A 21,551-nucleotide genomic window follows, 5' to 3' on the forward strand; every position below is an offset into this window, starting at 1 on the left:
AATGTTACATGTTTGGGATTTGCAAGGCATGACACGTACAGGGGTATACAGAGGGGGATGGATTAGCAGCCCATTAGTTTTTTCCTAATACGGGGTTATGCTTCAGACTGTGCATCTAGGGGAGAAGAGAGTAGTTCAATGTCGTCTTTATTGTTCAAGTAGCTACAGAAATCAGACGGGAGTTCATGGGGAGGGAATTGATGTAGTCTTCCTCGGAGATTTGAGTCCAGGTAAGGGCCTTCAGCCACATCTCGAAGGGGGGGGGATCGTCGCTGCCAGCATTGTAGTATGCATTTTTTGGCTACCATGACCCCAATGTTCAAAAACCTGATCGCATTATTGTTTTTAACGCTAAGCGCTGCCTTTAAATACAAGAAAAAGGTTCTATTTGCACATTCAAATGGGGAGAAAAGTTGGGCATCTCTGATGTCCATCTTTTTAACACTTTTGCCATGAACGGTATAGAAAGGTTAATAATCTCATGGTGCATTATTTTTAAAAGCGGTTCAGAAGAGGTTTAATTAACCAGTTTACTCAATCCATTGCCATTCTCAAAAGAAATGTCCATAAATGCAAGCAAATTATATAAAATACTGCATGTAGTACTTCATGCAATCCACATATATTAGTGCTGGAATAGCTGTAATGAGGTGGATTCACAGAATTACAGCCTGGGGTAACCATAAAAAAAAATCTATTGATATAGTACTGAGGCCTGTATGCCGTATATTCTCGAGTTGATCACCAAAGAGCTCTGCCCCTTGAAAATAACTATTCAGAAGTACTGTCTACTGGAGTGCATCCATGTTTCGGGATGAAGTATGGGGTGAGCATTATAAGGGTTAAGGCTTCTTTTGCATTTTCTTTTTGGTCTCGTACATGACATATCTAACAATCTGCCTAACTCTGTGTTCTGATGAGGGGCGTGGCTTGATGGCTACGTGAGAGGACGTTCCTTGGAGGGGCTCCCGATGATCCGATCCTGATCCTGAGAAGAAGTGATGGTTTTTGGCGGACTTTCGAGCCCACGGTGCATCTAAAGGTGTATGAAAGTGGGGGGCACACGGTCCGTGCCCTCCCCAACGGCGAGACTGCATATTCACGGAACTAGACCCCGAAGAAGGTGGCGGTCGCGCAAAGGAAGGGGAGCACCCAAGATGGCCGCCTGAGGACAAAGGGCCATAAAAGGTCCGACGAGTTGAGGAAGACAAGGTTGGTCGGAACGTGGGCGAGCCCAACCAGATAGACGGGCCGTATGTGCCTCGGGCTGAAAGCAAGAACATAAGGGCGAGCCCCCACTGCAGAGGCCATGGATCGTGGTGGGCTAGCAGAGTGAACCCAGGTTCAGCGACACCTCGCTGCGAAGGGGCTGGCGAGCGAACCCCACGAGGATACAGCTGGGCGCGTGGGCCCAACCGACACAACAGGATGTCCTCCAAGGTGGTGCGACCCCGGATCAAACAGCCCACGATGGAGACCTATGCTAGGTCGCCCTCGGGCGCGGAAGGGGGCAAGAGCAAAGAAACCCCCGCGGCGGCGACGGACCCACCGAGTCCTATCCAGGAGGTGCTGGCAGCAATTGCCGACCTGAAGGTGGCCTGGGAGACGAAGCTGGGCCTGGCCATGAAAGAGTTGCAAGAGGGCCTAAACCTTAAAATAGGAGCGGTCCGAGAAGAAGTGAACCTGTTGCGCCAGGATGTGCGAACGATCGCGGAGCGCACAGGGGAACTGGAGAAGGAGTTGGCCCCGACCGTGGAGGCGTGCAATACACACGCCAAGGAACTTCATGCCCTCGTGCAACGAGTGGGCAATTTGGAGGTCAGAGCAGAGCAGGCGGAGGGGCGCGCCAGGCGCAATAACGTTCGCATAGTGGGGGTACCGGAGGGAATGGAAGGATCAAACCCCACGGATTTCGTTGAAACCATGCGGAGAGCTGACCCAGGGGTTCGCGGTCGAAAAGGCGCACAGGGCCCTGACCAGGAGACCGGCCCCAGGAGCCCCCCCCCCCGCGGCCGCTGATTGCAAAGATCTTGAACTATCGTGACCGCGAGAAGATTCTCGAATTTTTCCGGAAAGGGGGCATGATAGAAAGGGGGTCAGCGAATATAACAGCGTATCCGGATTACACGCTGCTCGTACAACGGAGTCGAATGAACTTTGGAACGGTGAAGAGGAGGCTCAGAGAAGCAGGCCACCGATACATGTTGCTTTACCCCGCCAGGTTAAAGGTGTTTCATAAGAACAGGTCCCTCTTCTTTGAGACGCCGAGCGAAGCGATGGAATGGTTGGATATGCAAGGTCGACCTCAGGAATCGGATGCCCAGACAGAAGCGGATGGAGATAAGTAGCACGTTGCAGAGGCACCCGTGAGGCCATAGCTATGACATTGGGAATATAGTTTGATATTGTGCTTGTGTGGGGGAAGTCACGGCATCTGCCGGCGGGTCCCGTTGAATTCACTTTTCCTAAATAAATGACTGGGAGCTCCTGGGGAGCAACCGCTGCACCCGATAGTAGTATATTTAGTTAGGTCACTGTTAGATTAGTGACACCCCGCGGGGTCCTTGTTCTTGGTCACGAGACGGGTCCAGACGTGGGTAGGCCTGAGATCCAGGGATGGAGCTGGGCTATTGTTGGGGGTTGGCGGGGAGGGGGGGGGAGTTGTGTGCAGTGGTGTGAGGTTGGGGAAGGGGGAGGGGGGCACGTTTCGTCAACAGTAGGGAAAGAGTCAGGAAACGACCCTACATGGGGAATATTATGGGGAGGGATGGGATGGAGATAGACCGACCAGATGGCATCGGGTAATCTTAGAATTGTGACCTGGAATGTACGGGGTCTCAACAGCTACCTTAAACATAACAAAGTGATGTTGTATTTAAAGAGGATGCGCGTAGACATAGCCCTGCTGCAAGAGACCCACCTCACTAGGGAAAGGCTGGAGGTGGTCGGGAGGAAATGGAAGGGCACTGTTTTGGGGGCGGCGTACTCGGCGTATGCCAGAGGGGTTGTCACCTGGGTGGCGCCCCATGTGCCAGTCCGAGTGCTTAATTCTACGGTGGACCCGGAGGGTAGAATGGTGGTGGTAACGGGTCTCTTGGAAAATAGAGAAGTACACATCATAAATTTGTACGCCCCCAATAACGATACAGCGGCTTACTTTAGGACCCTCTACGGTAAACTTGGCGGCCTGGCGGGGGGCACGGTAGTGTGCGGGGGGGACTTTAACTGTACCGTAGACCCCAGAATGGATAGGTCCAAGGACAGGGCAGGAAAAACGGCACCAGCGGCTAAAGCGCTGAGTAACTTACTGAAAGACCTAGGCCTAGAGGATGCGTGGAGAAGGCTGCACCCCACGGATAGACAGTACTCACACTACACAGCGCCACATGATTTGTACACAAGGTTAGACTACATGATTGTAACAGCTGGGATAGTGAGAGAAATAGAAGGAGCGGAATACAAAGCCCGAGTGTTGTCGGACCACTCGCCCTTGGTGGTAGACTGGAGACACCAGCCCCCACGACCGCAGATCGCTACATGGAGACTTAGGACCGAGGCTCTGCAGGATGCAGGGTTTCGGGAGGGCCTGAGGGATGCCATTGAAGAATATTTTGATACAAATACGGGAAGCGTAAGCTCTGTGGGCACATTGTGGGAAGCGTTTAAGGTGGTGGTGCGGGGGTAGCTATTTCCCAAGGTAAGGGGCTATGGGGGGGGTCGAAAGGGAACTCCGGGAGGTGGAAAGGGAGCTAGAGGAGCTCACGAGTTGCGTGAGCACCGCTCATGATAAGAGAACCAGAGTAGAGGAGCTACAGTTGTCCTGCAGCGCACCCTGGGACAGACTGTGCAGACTCAGCTACAGGAAATATACGGAGAGGATACATGCAGTGGGCGACAAGCCGGGCAGGTTGCTGGCTTGGCTGTACAAGAGTGAGATCCCCCGCCCAGTGATTAGTGAGATTCAGGGCGAAGGAGGTAGCATATGCAACACCCAGAAAGAGGTAAATGTGGAATTCCTTAAGTTTTACAGACACTTGTATGAGGACACGGGGGAGGATATGGGTCAAGACATACTGGACACATTGGGGGACATTGAGCTGCCCACCTTAGATGATCTAGAACGTTCTGAGTTGGACGCACCCGTCACCTCGGATGAGCTGGAGGTAGTGATCCGGAACTTGCCCACTTGCAAGGCGCCGGGTTTGGATGGGCTGCCCAGCGAGTTCTACAAAACATACCAGTAAGAGTTGCTCCAGCCACTGCTTGCCACTTTCAACGAGGCCTATGAGAAGGGAGAACTCCCGTTGTCCCTCCGTGAGGCTGTAATCATCCCACTTCTGAAACCAGGCAAGCCGGCCGTGGAGCGCGGGTCTTACAGACCGTTGTCCATGCTCAACCAGGACAGCAAAATACTCACGGCGGTGCTGGCTAATAGACTGAAGAGAGTGATTAAGAAATTGATACATCCAGATCAGACGGGATATGTTCCGGGTAGGAACATCACCGATAACCACAGGAGGCTACACCATGTCAGAGACCAAACTGAGGAAGACACGGGCGAGCTGGCTATAGTGTCGCTAGACGCGGTCAAGGCCTTCGACTCGGTACGATGGCCCTGGTCCTGAAGGGGTACGGAGTGGGACCTGGATACCTCAGATGGGTCCAGCTGTTTTACAGCATCCCGATGGCGAGGGTCAGGACAGGGTCCACGGTCTCAGATTCTTGGCAACTGGGCAGGGGGACCAGACAGGGATGTCCCTGGTCACCTATGCTATATATACTGGCATTGGAGCCGTTGGCAATATGCCTGCGACAACAATATGGGGAGGTGGGCATAAACACAGCCGTGGAGAGCATCTGATATCATTATATGCGGACGATATGCTCCTTTATTTGCGCTACCCAGAAGAAAACCTACAGTACGTCCTAGAGGAGATAGAACGGTACGCCATTCTCTCGGGGATATCGGTGAACCCTGGAAAGTCCAGCCTGTTCCCTTTGGGTAGATATAGGAATGTCCCGGTGCAGAGGCTGCCTGTTCTGCCAATACCATGGCAGCCCGTAACATTTAGGTATTTAGGAATAAACATTTACCACAAGATCGAGACAGAACACAAGCACAACACGGAAAAGGCGATAGAGGGGATTAAGAACAGTATGGTATTTTGGTCCAGATTGCCCCTGACCATGATGGGGAGGGCGGCCTTGCTCAAGATGGTGGTCCTGCCTAGACTCTTGCACTTCTTTATAAACGTCCCGTTTCTGATACCCAGGAGCCTATTCGCGAAACTTCACAGCGTGTGTAGGGGTTTTGTGTGGGGCAGCTCTAGGAATAGGGTGGCTCTGTGGAAGCTCCAGAACCTGTGTGACAGGGGGGGATAGGCCAGGTGGCTCTCGACTGGAGACTCGGCGGAAGCCAGGCTCCTACGCGAAGATACAGCCCCATACTTTCTGATGGAAGTGGTGTGGTTGGGCAGAGATAAACTGGTGGGCAAGGGGCGGCTACTGAGGTTGGGCTGGGAGATCTGGCACAGGACATGGAAGATTGGGGGGGACTCGGAACCATACTTCCAGCAGGCCCCTTTGGCGGCGCTGTGCGGGAGCGACTCTCAACTACTTGAATCGGTCCGCAGATACTGGGAACAGGTAGGCCTAGCCACCCTCGGGGACGGTGTCCAGTCAATTGGTCGAAAAAAAACTGGTCGACTGCAATTTGGTCGACACAATTTGGTCGAAAACCAAATGGTCGAATTTTTTTTTTAATTTATATATTTATTTTTCGGGTTTTCGTTTAGTAAAAAAAGGGGTTTTTAGAGAAAAAAAGGGGGTTGGGGGGGGACCCCCCCCAAAAAATAAAAAAAAAGGGTTAAAATAAAAAAATTCGACCATTTGGTTTTCGACCAAATTGGTTCGACCATTTGTCTGGTCGACTAATTTTTTTCGACCAAATGTCTGGCAACCCTCGGGGACATATGGCAGGAAGGGGAGGCGGTGGACTTTCAGCGGCTGCAGGAAGAGACGGGAGTACATGGTGGCCAATATATAACCTACACTAGGCTGGTGAAAAAGACTAGAGAAAGATGGCCTGAGACAGTGCTCGTGGAGGATCCCGATGCCTCCCTGGAAACCATGTATGATGTATCGGAGGGTGGGCACGAAATATCGAGGATATATGAACTCCTGCGAGTAAGGGCAGGGAAGGAGTTGCTCCAATTGAGACAAGATTGGGAGGAGGAGGTGGGAGGACCCATGACGGATGGGCAGTGGGAACGGGCCCAGAGGTACCATAAAAAGGTGTCCCGTAACGCGAGATTCCAACAGCTTCAATTGTATGTTACCCATAGGGCTTATTTAACCCCCGGGAAGATTGCAAAGTTCGGGGGATCAGCTATGCAGCAATGCCCTAGGTATGGGGAGGTGAACGCGGGACTGCTACACATGTTTTGGGCTTGCCCGGAGGTGCATAGATTTTGGGATGAGGTCAAGATGAAACTGGCTGGCGGGGGGTGGTGCTGGATGTGGAATCGGCCTGGTCATGCATGCTTGGACTGTTCCCTAGACCCCGGCATTTGAAACACATAAGCAAGATGAAGCACCTGGCCTATGTCTTGGCCAAACGTAGGATTGCCATGGGCTGGAAGGCGGCCCACGGACCTAGGGTGGAGCTATGGTGGACAGACCTCTTGAGGTGGGCGGAAGCTGAATCCGTAGTCTGGTTTGAAGCGGTCACCAGGGGGGGCGAAGAAGAAGTAGGGCCCTTGCTGGCCTGGCGGCAATTGGTGGCCTCATTGACAAACCCTCACCAGGGTGATAACGAAACGGAGGACCCGGTTGATGGCTGTCTAGGTAGCGTGCCACCCAATGATGTTCCCGTAAACAACATATGAGAACCGGCTCTAGTTTAAAGGGGGAGGGGGAAGTTGGGGAGTTTGAAAATGTGTTAGAATATGATGCTTTCCATGTTTTGAAACAGTTGTAATGTGTTTGTTTGACCTTAAAAAATAAAATAAAAATATATTTTTTTATATATTTTTTTTAAAAACTCTGTGTTCTGATAAGGAAGGAAACTTCCACTTTCACGCTTCTATGCCATCTCCTGTGAACCCTGGCTTAACAAGAGGAGATGGCAGTCATTGGACTGTTCCTATTTTCACATACAAGTCACAGTAAAAATCACCCAACAGACCACAACTTTACAAGAGCACATCCAGACCCATCACTCTAAAAATGCCCAAGCCAGTTGCTTTGATAATCACATTACCACTATCCAAATCGCCATCCAAAACCCCACTGTCAAGGTGCAAACCCATCCCACATATAAAACCCCACCAAAACCTATCCGGCATAGTTCAATCCTGAGGCTCCTCTACAAAGCCCCACACAAAAAACTCTGAAAAGGTCCAATCCTGGGGTTATCTACAAAGCCCCAGCCAAAACACCTATACAAATGTCCAATCCTGCCCCCACTCTACAAACCCCCATCCAAAACCACAATTTCTGCAAAGGTGATGCCTTCTCTATAAGCGCCATCCAAATGACCTCTAACAAAGTCAAATCCTGATGTATTCTCTGCGAAGCAACAGCAAAAAGCAATGACAAGATCCAATACTCTCCGCCCTTACATTGCACCTTCCATAACATCCCTAACAAGTTGTCATGTAGAGCCCTCTACTACAAAGCTCTATGCAGCTCCCCTTCCACAAATCCGACCCCTACACTCTGCCACCACCCAAAACCACCCCTACAAAGCCAAATGCCCCTTTGTTGGACGTAGTCAGAATTCTCCCCTACAAGTACAATCCTGACCCTCTTTTATAAAACAGGGCTCGAAATTGAGGGGAGCTATGTTGCTCCTGCTTGTAGCCAAGAAGAGCCTGGTTTGCTTGACAACAACAGCTACCAGGAGCTACTTTTGGCTCCCCAGGCCAACTGATGCGGAACAAACACAACTATGTGAATTTAACTCTGTGATGCTCATGTTCAATGAGCACGTAACGTAAGAATGTTGTAAAAGGTTTTTCGCCCTGCACCTTTGCATTCTGCCTGGGAAATGAAGAAAGATTGGTGGCAGGACTGCGTGAATGTCAACGCGTAAATTGCACTTTCAATGAACATGAGCTCCTGTGTGTTTGGGACCATCTATAAATAAACATTAGGACACATGAATACATCATTTAAAGCATAAGGGTGTCATAAATAATGGACAAAATAATACGTTTGCATCTTAGGTGGGAGTTAGATTGGCGTGGTAAAGGCTCCTGGTCACTGTTGATCCTGCATACCCAGAAGCTGCTTCTAGCCCCTTCTTGTACAATCTTAATTTCGATCTCTATAAGCCATTTGACCTCTTTACAAATACCCACACAGATTCCACACTTTGACATTTCAACTTGTTCCTAGTTCCTTTGTGACTGTTCTGCACAGATCCCAAACCCAAAATGTAACATGGTTTAATCCAATTTGCCTCTCTGCACAAAACCATAAGAAATCTGCCCGTCTGTACAGGGAAAAATCCACCACTCTGCACAGGACCACAACAAATCTATGCAGAAACATGTCCCTCTGCACAGTGCAAATAACATTTCAACTTTCCGCTCCACAGGACACATTTCCAAATACCCTCCTCAGGGCAGGGAAATCTAATCCCACCATCTGCATCAAGCAAATCCCTACTCTGTACATTTGTAAAGTACGCCTGTCCCCCGGCTCAAATACACCCCAGTGTACAAGACAACAAATCCCACACTTCCCCAACTCGTTGCACAGCACAAATGCCTATATTTGCCACTGCAAAAAATAATACCCCTCTCTGTTACACATTAGAAAGGGGAATACACCCTGTGCACATAACAAACTGCTTCTTTGTACTGGAGCCTGCACTGGTCAATGGGCCGGCTCTTGCTGGGTCTGAGATCCAGCATCAGGTGTTTCCCCGGATTTTGGACCGAGCCCGCCTCGGCACTGGCATTAGAGGTGGGCGAGCTCAGAGCGACTCATGCCGGCCCCTCATCTCGGGACAGTGCCTGGTCACAAGCCCCTCCAGCTACCCTCAACCTCCAAGTTTTAAAAAAAGCACACTCCTTAAGTGCCGACTGCACAACAGGAGCGTGTTGGCCTTCTGACTTCCTGACCCGCCCTAGCCAATCATTGATTGGCTGGAACGGGACAACAGGTGGTCTGGCAGCCAGAACGGACATGAAGTCAGGCGAGTGTTCGCCTGTTATGCAGTGGGGCCGTGCCAAATGTAAACGTAAGTGCATTGTTTGCCCCCGAATCTCCCTCATACCACTTTTCTTGGTCCCCAGACCTTCTCCTTCCTTTTCTCTGCCCCTAGTCTCGTCACATCCCTTTTCTCAGCCATCTTGCACTTATTTATTTTCTAGGACCCCAGCCCATCCTCACTCCTTTTCTCAGCCCCAGCCCCCTCTCACTCCTTTTCTTGGTCCGCAGGCTCCTTGCACCCCATTTCTCAACCCCAGCCCCCTTGCATCTCTTTTTAAGAACCCCAGCCGCCTTGCACCTCTTTTCTAGGGCCTGAGACCCCTTGAAACTCTTTTCTAGGACCCCAGCCCTCTCATTCCTTTTCTTGACCCCCAGCTCCCTCGCACCCCATTTCTCAGCCTCCTTGCACCACATTTCCCAGCCCCAAGCCCCCTTGCAACTCTTTTCCCGGCTCCTCTGTCACATCTTTCTAGAGCCCAGCCCCTCGCATCCCTCTTCTCAGACCCCCAGGGCCCTTGCACTCCTCTTCTTGGCCCCCCAGCCTCTTGCACTCCTTTTCTCAGTCCCGGCCCCATCACACCCCTTTTCAAACAGGGGGGTAAGTGTTAATATGGATTTCTAAACTCTGACCTGGTGGGCAGAGGTTTAGAAGGCCATCCAAACTTTGTGGAACAGGGGAACCTTCTGGACAAGCTAGACCAATCACGGTAGCTTGGCAGGCGGTCAAGACTAAGTCTCAGGAGGTGTGAGAGTGATCGGAAGCCCACAATGAGCACACACACAGTAAAACTCTACAGAATGCTCTTAGACAAGTGTATATCAAAAATACATATACATTTATAATAGGCCTTATAATTAAACACAAATAAACCACAGTAATATAAAACAGTTACCACGCATGCCTTTCACTATGTGACATATATACAGTTACATTTCGCCTAATCCATTAAAGGGGAAAACACAGCCACAACCTGTAATAGAAGGGTGGGTTAAAACAAATTTAGCATTAAGCAGTTCTTCAGAATCAATCCCTAACTTGAGCTGTCCAGTGCTACGAAGTGGGGAGCCTTGTGCTCAAAAGTACAGTAGTGCATTAAAAACCTGCTGTTGTGCGTAAAGAGCGAATGTGGGTCCTCTCAGGGAGCTATAGCCGTTCAGCAAGGGGCTTGAGGTGATGAAGAACAGTGTCCCACTATTTGAGGAGCCTCTATCCTTGCAGGCAGAGCCTAGGACCACAAGTTAGCAATTCCCCAAGGCTCGAGTGTCAACTTGGGACAGCGGCGCTCCTATGAGATACACCGGTTTCGAGCTGGTCAGTTTGCTGGATGGCTCAGGAACTCTTCCCAGGAGGCTCTATTGGAGAGTAATCTGGAGGTGCCGAGAGTAGTTTTTCCCACTACTCCAAAGGGTCGAAGCACCCTTGCAGGCCTTCTGTGATCGATGCAAAAGCAGGGGTCCGACGGGACAACTTCCAGCACGTCTCTGGTGGTTCCACAGGTCTGCTTCAGCGTTTCAGGATACTTGGCTCCTTCTGTAGTTTAGAGAGAACTTCAGTTGTTCGACCTGGAATGGATGCAGAGCCCCTTTTCTTATTCAAGATTAGCTTTAAACCAAAATCTGGTATAACCAATAAAAGATCTGCTATCTTGCATACACTGCAGGCATGGACCAATCACGGTCCACGGTAGTCCCAGCCATTAAGGCACACCAGACATCCTGGCACCAGTAGTGTGGATTGGGACCAGACAGTCCCAACCCTCTTCCTGGGCACGGACACACAAGTCATGCAGAAGCACGCGAAAGCTACAGTTTGCGTGGGAGGCTGCATGCCCAAATGAGGAAAGCCCGGGTCTGCTCGATCTGGGGGAAGGCAAAGGGAAAAAATGGCCAAAGGACAGAACAAAAGAATTTGTGGCACAGCCATTTTTGGCACTGGCCACAGTTCTGAGCCAAACGCGCTAAACGCGATATGGTTAATTAAAAAGACGTAAACTGCTGCCACCAGTTCATCCTAGGCACACTTGTACAATCACTAAAGAATCCTTAGACGGTGTCTAGGGCCATAAAACAAAAAGGGCCCCTATGCACGGTACAGTAAGGTACTCGGCACATAGATAAAAAGTTACCAAGTAATGGCAACATAGTCAAAGAATAAGGGAAACAATAGTTTCCCAGTACTGACAGTCTGAAGGACATGTCAGTTTCCCCATAACAGATGAGCAGAAGCGCAGCTGAAGGCAGTGCTCCACTGGAAAAAGTCAGGTTAGGTTAGCCAAACAAAAGCAAAACGTTCAGGGGGGGGCATAAATGGAGGGAAAATTGCACCTAAGGGAAATCTTTCCTAACAGTGAGGAGGGGAGATGATGAGTCATGAATATTTGCCCAGGATGTGGCAAGAGAGTTCTCAATCCTGGAGACTGGAGCATTTATTTTCCCCGATTGAGGCCATGTGCTGCTTTTCAGGGCACAAGGAAAGGATACATGTGAGCGGACAGTGTTGCCTTTTTCAGAGGACCGACGCAATACCCTTGGGGTGTTTTTGGGCTGGCAAGCTTGCTTAAGGTTTGGTTACCAGGATTTTACCTAGGTTTTCACGTTCCCAGTGTTGATGCTTACCCACAAGACCACATCATATTGTCATCAATGCACATTGTCTTATATTTGGATATTTTGATTTCCAGGGAATTTTCTGTATATTGGTTAAAACATATTCAACCTTAACAATCTAAAACAGAGACAGAATATGTACATTTCATAAACCAACAGTTAAAAGTACATTTATATATTTGTTGAATTATTCATGGGTACACACTAACCATGAATACACCAGAAATATCACGAAAGAACAAAGCTAAAAAAGGAATACAAATTGAAATACATGTACTAACTACAATTCCTAATAAATACCTAAAAACAACACTGCGTCTAAAAAGATTACCCCAAATTTAAACTGTTGAGAAAACCAGTAACCACTATGACCATGGACCCTTTCTCTCTACTCTTAGAGAGGCACAGCTTCACCCTACTCATGCGGTCCAACCAGACCGAAACACGTGTCTGGGGTTGCTGTTGGTACTCGTGTTCAGAGGAGAATTGCCTAGCATTTCGGTGCAGGACTGCCCCAGGGCAGGACAACGACTGATATGTTTGGGGTTTTTCTCCTCTGTGAAAGATAATGAGCTAAAGAATCTCAATTCAAGTTTATTCGGGAGCAAATTATCCATAAACAATAATTACATAATAAAATACATAAGATAATGCAAAATTCAATTCAATAGTTAGAAAATAACAATGGCTCGGACATAAAAACATTTCATTTTTGAGGCAAGTTAAAAAAAAAGTGCATGTGTACAAGTAGTGTCCACCAGTGAGGTTCTAAAATGGTCACAAGAATTTCAATGTTTGCTCAGGTTTTGAGAAATAATTTTAGTTCTCTGATACCAGGCCTTTCTGAAGTATTCCACCGATCCCCATGCCACAGGTAGCATATCAGCTGAGAGTAAATAACATAAGGCAGTCATTGCTTGGGTTATACCTGTAGGCCTAAGTAATGACAATAGTGTTTTCCTTCTCAGGTCCATATAAGTTGGGCAGAACAACACAAAATGTAAAAGGTCCTCCGCAGGCCACTGACAGCATGGATAAGCTATAGGCTGTACATTATTGGACCAACTTTTAGTTCGAGCCCCAAGCCACAGAGAATCAAATCGGGCTCGTGTCAAAGCCCAACGGTCAGAGGGTTTATCACTGTGGATCAGATACGGCTAGATAGTGTCTACAGTTGTTAAAACAATATGTCTTCTATTTGCAGATATACCCTAAGGAGAAGACTCCCTGTTCAACACAAGAATGGCATTAAACAGTTGCTTGTACTTCCTTACGGCACATGGGATCAAAAGAGTTAATGGGCATACGAGGCTTGCACAGTTCAACTGGCTAATGCATTTCTAGATACAAGTTACTAGGGGAATCCAGATGTGGACCCCTTGCTCACTACTCTTAGAGAGGCACAGCTCGACCCTACTGATGAGGTCCAACAGACCGAAACACGTGTCTGGGGTTGCTGTTGGTACTCTTGTTTAGAGGAGAATAGCCTAGTATTTGGGTGCTGGACCTCCCCTGGGCAGGATAACGACTGATATGTTTGGGATATTTCTCTTCTGTGAAAGATAGTGAGCTAAAGAATCTGGGTAAGGTTCTTGCAACCAGGACTAATGTCTGGCAGAGAGACTCCCAGGACCCCCTTGTTTTTTGAACATTTAAGTAACTTTGGGTCTCACCCTAAGTTACTAGGGGAATCCAGACTTGGACCCCTTGCTCACTACTCTTAGAGAGGCACAGCTCCACCATACTATTAAGGTCCAACCAGATGAAACACATGTCTGGGGTTGCTGTTGGTACTCTTGTTCAGAGGAGAATTGCCTAGCATTTCGGTGCTGGACTGCCCCTGGGCAGGACAATGACTGATATGTTTGGGATATTTCTCCTCTGTGAAAGATAGTGAGCTAAAGAATCTGGGTAAGGCTCCTGCAACCAGGACTAATGTCTGGCCGAGAGACTCACAGGACCACCCTTGTTTTTTGCATATTTAAGTAACTTTGGGTCTCACCCTAAGTTACTAGGGGAATCCAGACATGGACCCCTTGCTCACTACTCTTAGAGAGGCACAGCTCCACCCTACTGATGAGGTCCAACCAGACGAAACACGTGTCTGGGGTTGCTGTTGGTACTCTTGTTCAGAGGAGAATTGCCTAGCATTTCAGTGCTGGACTGTCCCTGGGCAGGACAATGACTGATATGTTTGGGATATTTCTCCTCTGTGAAAGATAGTGAGCTAAAGAATCTGGATAAGGCTCTTGCAACAAGGACTAATGTCTGGCAGAGAGACTCCAACGACTCCCCCCCCTTGTTTTTTGCATATTTAAGTAACTTTCTGTCTCACCCTAACTTACATGGGGAATCCAGATGTAGACCCCTTGCTCACTACTCTTAGAGAGGCACAGCTCCACCCTACTGATGAGGTCCAGCCAGACTGAAACACGTATCTGGGGTTGCTGCTGGTGCTCTTGTTCAGAGGAGAATTGCCTAGCATTATGGTGCTGAACTGTCCCTGGGCAGGACAACGACTGATATGTTTGGCATATTTCTCCTCTATGAAAGATAGTGAGCTAAAGAATCTGGATAAGCCTCCTGCAACAAGGACTAATGTCTGGCAGAGAGACTCCAATGACCCCCCCCCTTGTTTTTTGCATATTTAAGTAACTTTTGGTCTCACCCTAAGTTACATGGGGAATCCAGATGTGGGCCCCTTGCTCACTACTCTTAGAGAGGCACAGCTCCACCCTACTGATGAGGTCCAGCCAGACCGAAACACGAGTTTGGGGTTGCTGTTGGTACTCTTGTTCAGAGGAGAATTGCCTAGCATATCGGTGCTCGACTACCCCTGGGCAGGACAACGACTGATATGTTTGGGATGTTTCTCTTCTGTGAACGATAGTGAGCTAAAGAATCTGGGTAAGGCTCTTGCAACCAGGACGAATGTCTGGCAGAGAGACTCCCAGGACCCCCCTTGTTTTTTGCATGGAGGTTGTTTCACCAGCCAGACACTTCCGCCAAATGTGTTCAGGGTTCAGAATTTGAAGGATTTTGGTCTTAGAATGGTTAATAACCAACACATTCCCCTCTGCATACAATTCGAATACCCGAATTAAACGCTGAAGACTTATCAGGGACTGATCAAACACTAGAAGGTCATCAGCATAGGCTAACCAAATAAGCCTTATTATGGGACAACTTGGGGGGAGCAAAGCCTAGTGTTCTAAACCTTAGCTGATGTCTGATTAGTATAAATTGAACACGCAGGGGGCAAGAATGCACCCCTGCCTCAACCCCCTTTTTGGTAGGGATTTCCCTTGAGAGCGGGCCCTCAGTGTCCAGCGTTACCCTTATTCTAGACGGATCATACAGGCCACTTATCAGTCGCAACAGGCCCCCAGGGATCCCCCATTTGGAGACCTTAAACCACAGGAGGCCCTGTCAACTAGGTTGAAGGCAGCCTTTAAATCAGATGATGCTAAGAAGATATGACTATTCCCCCATTTCCAAATAGTGTCCTGGCGGTACTTCAAAATGATTCTGTTCAGGCCGGTAGAATGTCCCCTTGGAAATCCTGTTTTTCTTTTGTTACACTCTGTCTGATTATCAGGCCCAGACTTCCAGATGGGACAGCAAGACAGATGCAAAAATCTTGCTGTCTGCACCCAAAATGGAGATCGGGCGATAATTAGTTGGTTCAGTTTTGGGGCCCCTTATGTAAATAGGAATCACGTGAACCAGCCTCCAGGACAAAGGATAGCGACCTGGAGTCTTTATATTTTTAAATAAAAAGGAAAGGGTAATAGCCCAGGTCTCGGGGTCCCTCTTCAGTAGCTGGTTACTCAACTTATTAGGTCCAGGAGAATGCGAATTACTTGAGCGAGTGATAAACTCTTTGATGAAATCCTGGTTAAGGTTTAATTCAAAAGGCACCTTCCAGGGCAGAAGCGGAAGGGAAAGACACCTTCTGGGGAGCTGTTGCAGAAGAGTAGAGTTCTGTTAACTGGCAAACCCAGTCCTGTTCTACAACTTTGTTGATCTGTTATTCGCTGTTATCACTATTTAGCGAGTTTAAGGGCCAAAAGCTTCCGTATTCGATGTTCTTCAGACTGTTTAACATTAATTCTGCATCTCTTTGTGCCAATCTAGCCCTACAACGCCTACTCCAGTTTTTAAACTGCTGTCTAATCTTTAAGATTGCAGATGTCAGGGCTGAGACTTTCAGGTTTTACTGATCCAATCGAATATTCAATCTCATAACGCGTTTCCCCTCTGGTACAGACTGGTCAAAGACATGTTTTAAGCTCTATTTTTCACGCAGTCCAACTGAGCACGGCTTCTCCTCTGCATCAGAGGCTCAACTAGTCGATCGATAAGTGACCCAAATTTGTCCATACTGAAAGTGTGCAATTCCCCTTCAACTTAACATTAAATCTATTCACCCCATCCAGCCTCTAAACAATCCTGTTAATAGAGGGATTCACTGTCAAACTTCTCACCACTCGCGCTCTTTCCCATTGTTTTCCCAAATTAAACACGGAAACTGACATTTTGTGATCACTCCAATGGGTGTAAGAGATACCAAAAAAAACACACGTTAAAAAGCATGGAATCGACAAATATATAATCAAGGATTGAAGATCTAACACCACTTCTCCATGTCGAGCAGGAAGCCTCCCCCTTAAAAGGACAATTTAACACGAACAGCCCAATGGCCACCAGAGAGTGTGCCCACTTTAAACCCTGTGGATACTTTTTTGGCAACCTCTTTGGCAGACAACCTGGATCAATGTCTTTTTCGGTGGTCAGAAGGCATACAGAGTTCAGATTCCCTGCAAATAAAATACATCCATGCTCCACACTGCTCAGCCATTCAGTGATGATGGTAGTCACAGAATCAAGAAAACTACTGAACTTGCAGACTCCTGTATGCCAGTAGATGTTTACCAGCAGTATCTTTCTACAATGAATTACAGCTAGTCAGGTTAACCACTACTGCAGAAATTCCCGGAAGACAGTCAAGTACTTAAACAAAACAAGGGTTGGCACTTGATCTAGCCAAGGTAATAGGCTCCCATAAGATCTACCCTAAAGACCTCAATTAGCCGGTTGGCAGCAGGTTTTATAGCAGTCAAAGACAGGGTTTTCCAGCAGCATTGTTTCTTGGATGTAAATGATATCAAAGCTATATTATTTATTAATTTATTTTAATGTGATATAGTTTTATAAACAAACACTTTACACATAATTCAACATAATAAACCATTAACACAATTTAAATAAATAACATTTTTCAGAATCATCATATTCAATTTCAATATTTCAAATTTCATCGACGTCAACATCATCTGTACCTCCAAATAATTTCATCTAATAACTCATTTGTTACTATAGCTGGGGGGGTTAACTATTCTTTGAGTTTTTCCTTAACCATATGCCATACTCTATAGAGTGCCAGATGTAAACTTGCATTCAAGGTATTAATACACATATACCAAAAATCTTTCGACTTAATGTGGTCTAGATTATGAACGTACCTACTATAGTGCTTCATATAAATTAGGCTCATTCTCATCGGGGGAAATGTGCACCTCTCTTATTTGCCCCATTCAAGTAGTGCTAGGCAAGGAAATGTTTATGTCATTATGTATAATGGCATGTGGGTCATGTATACCGGTGTAGTGGCTTGACTTGTCCAGGGAGCTAGAAGGGGAAATGGCAAAACCCAAATATTTTAAAGATACATGTTCTTTCAAGACAAGATCGTATACAATTTCGGATTCAAAACCCAAAACTACAACATCTGTACTTTGCTCATTAATAAACTTCCCACTGCCAATGTCTTTAGATGATAAGGCACAGAAAGAGATCACCTCACCAAAGCGCGCCAACATAAAGGCCCTATTTAGGACAACCCGCTCATGTGGGGCCCTTATAACACATTAAAAAGACCCAAATATCAAAAGAAGATGACCCAGTTGGCAATAAATTCGGGCCACGAGGAAGTGGAGCATTTTGTAACGCTGTGGTCTTACAAGCAGTGCCACATAGTACTGAAAACACATGTCTCTTTCCTTACGATATACGTGGCCCTTGTCCTAGGTGATAATGGCTGACTTGGGTATGTATATAACATCGAATGTAATATCATGTGTTTCACTATTACATGTGGTCTTGATATATGTATAGCCCTGAGGATGGTGCAAGACTCCAAAATGCATCGGCCTTTGAGCCACATTATAACTTAGGAATTGTTTTGTCGCATGAGAACCAATTAGAGTATTGGTTCAAGTTGGTTCAAGTTGGATTAAAATATGACTTAAACTATTTTTACGTTTTTGTGAATGATGTGAAGAGTACAGAGAATACTACAATAGAAGTATTGTGTTATAGAAAAAGACATGAAATAGAAGATAGCAGATTTATTACAATCAAACAGCTCTGTTACGAGATATATGAAAGCATTGGGTGTTACTGCGTGGACACACCTAGTTTTTGTTTTTCAGAATTGTTTTGGACCATCTAGAAGCTCATTAGATTTGGAGCAATAGGTGTCATGCAAACAGATGCTTTAATTGGGTAGCCTTGTGCAATTGAACCCCCCCGCTCATTCCTACCCCAGGCGAAAGAAAGAGGGGCAAAATCTAATCAAGGATATGCAGCTCTGATGGTTTAGACAAGCTTCGAAGGGAGTACATCCTTGTGCTCAACCCCGGTCCTCTGGCTTAAGAAAGGCAAATTAAATTTGAAACGTCAGTATTTTGCAAAGGCAAAGCCATCACACATCTTCGATTAACACGATGTGATGTGCTATGATGAATTCCAAAGATTTCTGAAAGGCAAGGTATAACACAAACTGGGGCAGCGATCAATATTAATGAGGGATCGGTCAACATCAGCAACTGGCCCACGCCGTCCCACACCCTGCAAACACTATTGAAGAGAGGCATAGGAGCTAGTCGCCCCCTCGGCTTGCAAAGAATTATTCAGAGACAGTGATTTAAATAAATTGTTAAAAAGCACACTTGCTTGAATTGCAGAGTGGAGCAGTAAAAAGAGGATGATACTGTGCTGCTTTAAAACCAATAACAGTGCAGCAGGCAGGCAGTTAAACAGGTGATGAATTACCTGCAAAGTCTTTCAGGGCCTCTCCTCATCCCCTGAAAACTCCCAACTGCTCCACAACTGCACTTTCCAGCACTTGCTAGCAAGGGTTTTTTGAAGATGAGCCCCCTCCTTTTGGATGGAGATGGAAAATATAAAGCAGCAGCTCTGTCTGCAAGATAGGAAATCGCTGTACACCACTGCTCCACAACTGCACTTTCCAGCGCTACGCTAGCACTTGCTAGCAAAGGTTCTTTTTTGTTGAAAACTCTTTTTATTGAATTTACAACAAAACAACCAAGACAACCAACCCCAAACCCCCAACCCACCCCCCCATAAACCCCACTGAGGCACATCTGCTCAGCCTCCAGCCCCACACTACCAAGGGCCAGTCAACAAAGTTAATTGCAGATCCAACAGTCTTAAGCGTTGCGGACACCAACCCACCCGAAAATCACCCTTGAGAAATGCCAGGATTTCTCCCCAATCGTTTGCAAAGTTGTGAACATTGTCATTCATGGCATATGTCGCCCATTCGAGTGCAATAATCTCCCAAATCTTACAGAGCCAGTCCTGCATCCCGGGAAACTCTGCACTTTTCCATCTCTGTGCCACCAACACTGTGGCTGCCAATGTCAGGAAAACTCTTGCTTTCTCACGTGTCCTAGGATCACCTCCCGCGAAGCCTTCCCTCAACCCCAACAGAGTCTGCTCCAGCGTTCGGGCCCCCCCAGGACCAAAGGCCTGCTCTTGCGCCCTATGAATTTCTTGCAGAATGGCCCGATTTTCGGGCATCCCCACCAAATGTGATCTGCCGTGCCGATCATCCCACATCCCCTCCAGCAGTCCCAGGAACACCCGGGTATAACCTGTGCAGTCGAGCTGGTGTATAATGCCAAACCAATAGGATCTTGTACCAAGCTTCTTGGAGCTGGGAGGCTCTAGCCAACGTAGGAATCTTTCTCCACAACCTTTCCCACTCCTCCCTGCCCATCTCTCTCCCCAACACCACCTCCCATCTCCTCATGTAGGGCCAATGATGCCTAGCAGTTGCATTATCCAATATCTTGTAGAGATTCGAAATTAGCCCCTTGGACCCATCATTGGTCAGCAGGAATTTTTCAAACGGCGTTACTTCCCTATTTGCGGCTCCCTTAATGCCAGGGTTCAAGACCCAGTGTTTTAGTTGGGCGTAATAGAGCCTTTCTCCCTCCTTTACCCCGAATTCCTTTTTGCAATCCACAAATGCTAATATTTCCCCCCCTCTAAACATGTCTCCCAACTTCCTGCATCCCCCAATCTGCCATTGTGTAAAGGCCCCCTTTTCCATCCCGGGGGTGAAATCCCCTTTGTTAAAAAGGGGTGTAAAAGGGGATTTTGAAGAAGAGACCCTCCTCTTGGATGGGGATGGGAAAAATACTGCAGCAGCTTCGTCTGAAGAAAGGAAATCACTGCACACCACTGCTCCACAACTGGGCGTTCCTGCTAATATTGCACTATAGAATGCTGGGTTTAAAAGGAGAGCACCATTTATACCGTGGCTGCGCAGTTATTGGACAGAAGCAGCATGAAAGAAATTGCACCGTTTTAAAACTATTATTTTGAACATTTTCTTTGAGCGGAGTTCAGCGGAGTCCAGCTCTGCCTCCTTAGAACTCTGCCCCCTCAGAACTCGGCTCCTTCTTCCAAACTCCGCCCCCACGGCAGCCCTTCTGGGATCCCCTTTAAATTTGTTCCATTTCCACCATTGACTGGAGCACAAGTAGTCCACGATGCTTCACTACCCAAATGTGAACATCTGCACAGGATAAATGCTCAAGTATGCCTGTGTTCATCATCTCCCGGCCATGATGCAGTCTCAAGAACCTAGCTTCCCGCAAGTGCAATTATGACAAGGTGCTAAACTGGAGAGTGCTGCAATGCTCTAGTATGCCCCTCTGCACAAAACACAACCCCCCATTGCTGCACATCCACAAAATAACCCCCTCCCCGTGGCAGCGCAAATCGCCCTTCTGCCCGAGAAAACCCACAAAAACAGCTAAATCTCTCAACTCTGCATAACAAATCCCGAAAATACACCAAAATACTCCCTCCCTGGGCAGGTCAAATCGCCCCTCTCCACTAAAATAACAATCAACTACGCGATAGCTTTAAGACCTACTGTAAACCAAATTCGCTTTGTAACGGAGGAATGCCCATGCTCATGATCTCTCGGCACGAAACTGTCTAAAACGCCGGCCTTCCAGCTCGTGCTACTCCTTGCCTTCCCGCTCGTGCAAAGATGGCACGTGATGAAGTGCGCAAAGTGAGGCTCGTGACTTACCAGACACGTCTGAACGTGCACCCCACGTGATGAAGAGTAGGCGGGGTGTTGCCATAGTCAGTTTATCGGCTGGGATCTAGACTACAAGTCTGCCCACGACATGCCTTCGTATTCGAAAGGTTATCGATGCTTTTAGTATTCCTCAGGTTAAAGCTGAGCTGCCGAATAGAAGCATGGAGGGTGAGTTTTTGAGAGGATGTACGTGGTGTACTTCAGAGATACTTGTTATTTACGATAGTTCTTGGTATTCTTAGAATACTATCGCATATATTCTTTTATGAACTTTCAGGAAGACGTGGGTCATTTA

At 47.5% G+C, this 21,551-nt stretch overlaps 1 protein-coding gene across 1 annotated transcript in view; it reads left to right on the forward strand.

Moving 5' to 3' along the window:
* Positions 1–21,177: 21,177 nt before the first annotated feature.
* POP4 (POP4 homolog, ribonuclease P/MRP subunit) overlaps positions 21,178–21,551 on the forward strand; it is a 298,865-nt gene continuing 298,491 nt past the window's right edge. The window contains exon 1 of the mRNA XM_069607073.1: positions 21,178–21,424. Within this exon, the coding sequence (XP_069463174.1) occupies positions 21,418–21,424 (7 nt within the window). The 5' untranslated portion in view covers positions 21,178–21,417. The remainder of the gene's footprint in view (positions 21,425–21,551) is intronic.

Source organism: Ambystoma mexicanum, chromosome 1p (genome assembly GCF_040938575.1).
Source record: "Ambystoma mexicanum isolate Mex_15411 chromosome 1p, UKY_AmexF1_1, whole genome shotgun sequence".
Taxonomy (NCBI): Eukaryota; Metazoa; Chordata; class Amphibia; order Caudata; family Ambystomatidae; genus Ambystoma; species Ambystoma mexicanum.